Source organism: Chiloscyllium plagiosum, chromosome 9, assembly GCF_004010195.1.
Source record: "Chiloscyllium plagiosum isolate BGI_BamShark_2017 chromosome 9, ASM401019v2, whole genome shotgun sequence".
Lineage (NCBI taxonomy): Eukaryota > Metazoa > Chordata > Chondrichthyes > Orectolobiformes > Hemiscylliidae > Chiloscyllium > Chiloscyllium plagiosum.
The window spans coordinates 54,649,799-54,653,492 of record NC_057718.1 but is presented as its reverse complement, the minus strand read 5'-3'; the positions used below and the strand labels follow the sequence as shown (position 1 = coordinate 54,653,492).

General features: G+C 39.3%; 1 protein-coding gene across 3 annotated transcripts in view; it reads left to right on the top strand.

Moving 5' to 3' along the window:
• LOC122552867 (proteasome activator complex subunit 4-like) overlaps positions 1–3,694 on the top strand; it is a 193,287-nt gene that overhangs the window by 145,255 nt on the left and 44,338 nt on the right. For all 3 annotated transcript variants that reach the window (XM_043695950.1, XM_043695949.1, XM_043695948.1), the window contains one exon: positions 3,218–3,309. In XM_043695950.1, coding sequence (XP_043551885.1) covers positions 3,218–3,309 — 92 coding nt within the window. The remainder of the gene's footprint in view (positions 1–3,217; positions 3,310–3,694) is intronic.

Below are 3,694 nucleotides of genomic sequence, written 5' to 3'. Positions count from 1 at the left end.
AAGATAATATATGGCTTGGAGAGGGTGGACGCTAGGAAATTGTTTCCGTTAGGCGAGGAGACTAGGACCCGTGGACACAGCCTTAGAATTTGAGGGGGTAAATTCAGAACAGAAATGCAGAGACATTTCTTCAGCCAGAGAGTGGTGGGCCTGTGGAATTCATTGCCACAGAGTGCAGTGGAGGCTGGGACGCTAAATGTCTTCAAGGCAGAAATTGATAAATTCTTGATGTCACAAGGAATTAAGGGCTACTTGGAGAATGCGGGTAAGTGGAGTTGAAATACCCATCAGCCATGATTGAATGGCGGAGTGGACTCGATGGGCCGATTGGCCTTGCTTCCGCTCCTACACCTTATGGTCTTATGGTCTAATGCAGCTCCTCCACCCCTTTTACCTCACTCTCCATCCTGCCTGAAGCATCGATATCCTGGGCTATTTAGTTGCCAGTCATGCCCTTCCCTCAACCAAGCCTCCGTAATAGCAATAACATTATACTCCCAGGTACTAATCCAAGCCCTAAGTTTATCTGCCTTACCTACTATACTACTTGCATTAAAATAAATGCACCTCAGACCACCAGTCCCTCTGCATTCACCCTCCGCTTCCTGCCTACACTCTTCCCCTTAGTCACTCTGTCTTCATTAGCTACTTCCTTTAGAGGCTTTAGTTACTATCTCCTTCCTATCCACTAACATCCCCATTTGGTTCCCATCCCCCACTTCATTAGTTTAATCCCTCCCCAACAGCATTAGTGAAAGTACCCCCAAGGACATTGGTTCCAGGTGTAAACCATCCAATTTGTAATAGTCCTACCTCCCCCAGAACTGATCCCAATGTCACAAAAGTCTGAACTCCTCCCTCCTGTACCATCTCTCAAGCCATGCATTCATCCTGAATGTTCTGTCATTGCTGCTCTGACTCGCACAAGGCACTGGTAGCAATCCTGAGATTACCACTTCTGAGATCCTATTTTTTTAACTTGGTTCGTAACTCCCTAAATTCTTCGTGTAGGACCTCATCCCATTTTTACCTATATCATTGCTGCCTATATGCACCATGACAACTAGCTGTTCACCCTCCCCCTTGAGAATTTTCTGCAGTCGATCTGAGACATCCCTAACCCCTATAGTATAGCTCCTTAGCTAACAGTCCATGGTGCTGGGGGTAATAAAAGGAAACAGAATTGGGATAAAGGGACCATTTTCAGGGTTGAAAACTGTTTTTATCGTCCATTTCCTTTTGAAGTAAAGACCATCATTCCATTTGCCTTCCCTATTACATGCTGAACATGGATACTAGTTTTTGTGATGTATGCACAAGGTCTCTAAATCCCACTCCAGCATCTTTCTATAGTTTTTCACTATTTAATAATCCTTGGTTCCTTTACTTGCCAAAATGCATAACCTCTCATTTTTCCACATTATTTTCCATAGAGCAATTGTTTTGCCCACTCTCTTAACCTCTGTAGACACTGCCATCCTCACCACTTGTACTCCCACCTGTTGTGTCATCTGTAAACTAAATTGTAGTGATCATTAATATGTATTGTAAATAATTGTGGCCACAGCACTGAACCAAAATGCACTACCCTCGTTACCATTCTGAAAATTCCCTCCTTTGTCCCAAATCTACCTTCTATTACTCTATCCAACAATACAGGCTATTCGTTTAAATGCAATACCTTATTGAACACATTAGAAAATCCAAAATGTTATAGTTACTGGTTCCCCTTTGTCCATCCTGCTAACTATCTCTTCAAAGAACTGTAACAAGTTTAATAGGCATGATTTCTGCTTCATGAAACCATGCCAACTCTGTTTTATGTTATGTATTTCCAATTGCTCTCCTAATAAATCCTTTATGATAAACTTTAACATTTCTGAATGAGAGATATTAAAGCTTACTAGCCTATAAGTCATTTTGTTTCTATAACATTTTGAATGAGAGATTGGCAGTTTTCCAATTCTCTGGGACTTTACCAGAATCTTAGGATTCTGAGAAGATTACACTATCGCTACAGCAAATTTCTTTAATATCCTCTGGTATAACCCATCAAATCTAGGAATCTATTGACTTATCATCCTATTAATTTACCATACTTTTTCTCTCTCAGTTATTAGACTTACGAACATTGAGCAATATATTGAGAGAAGTGGAACCTATAAGGCAATATTACATGGAAATTTATATCACAAATGTTATGGACCAGGCCAGACGCCCTCAAAACATTTCAAGAAAGTAGCCCGGATCCTAAATTTGCTAGTTGTTTAAATAGGTGTAAATTGGATATTGCAGGAGTGATGTGGCTGGCCTAACCACTTAGTTTTAAACAAAACAGAATTTATTTGCAAGATTACCGAATGAAATACAAACAAAAGAGAACAAAATATAGAATAACTTATTTATCCGAAAACCTAACAGATTATTCCAACTTAATGACGCTGTTCCAAATTCCTGCAATAATCCCCATAAACACCCTTGGAAAAGGTAAAATCAAACACGGTCTTACAGGAGAGATGTCAGAGAGAGGGAGGATCCGCATGGACCTGCTTCTTTGGGTCCAGCAGCTTTGCAACTGACTGCTTGCGAAAACCAAACCAGACAAGAGAAACTGAGCTAGGAGAACAGGCCACTCCCCTTTCATTGTACAAGTGTTTTATTTTAAACTTGGAAGTCTTTTGCATGAGGAAGTATCGGTTTGCTATAATCAAATTGGCCTGAAAAATCTCCAAATCTAGACATACTGAAGCCTGTCTCTTTAGGACCACTCTGAGGGGAAAAAAAGGACAACATAACTTTGTTAAAGGAGCAGCATCATGCAAACTGTTTAGAGCAACTGTTTAATGTTAGTGTTTAAGATTTATCTAGACTTTTTGAACCCTAACCCACATCCTTTGACCTTGAAGAAGGGTCACTGAGCCAGAAATATTAACTTTTTTTTTCCATGGATGCTGCCAGACTGCTGAGCTTCTCGAACAATTTCTGTTTTTGTTTCGGATTTCTAATAATCACAGTTCTTTGTCTTTGTTTACTTAAATCCTGTTCCTCAAAGACTGATCAGCATAATCATCTGTTTCTTCTTCAAATTGACATAACTTATTTTTGTTTATATTAAAAGTTTCATGATTAAGTATTTGCTTTTCTGTTGCATTATTGTCAGACTGGTAGATCAAAAAGAGTTTATCAAAAGAACAATCACTTAATTTTATTCTCACAGGAGAGTAGGGACCCTCGTAAACTTCATTGGCTATTTGAATTGTTAATGGAAGCCCCATTGAGTGGAGAAGGAGGATCATTTGCAGATGCTTGGTAAGTGATTAATAAATTCCCTTCTCCCTTCAAAAGTGGACTTAAGAATTTGAGGAAATGGCTATTACCCTGAAAAGAAAACTAAAATTCAAAAGAGATAGATAGTGCAGATAGGAACAAAACATTGCAAAGGTACATCAGGTTGAGTGGACAGAAGTATTGTAATTAGAGTTCAGTTTAGTCAATCTTGTGGTCATTGATTTGGGCTTCAAGAATGTAAATTGAAGTATTTTTTTAAATACTGAGGAACAAAACAACTTGTAAATCTAAATTCACACACCATTAAAATCCAATCATCCTATTAATGTACCCTTCATCAGGAATAAAGGCAGAGAGCCTGAAGCGTGGAGAGATAAGCTAGAGGAGGGTGGGGGTGGGGAGAAAG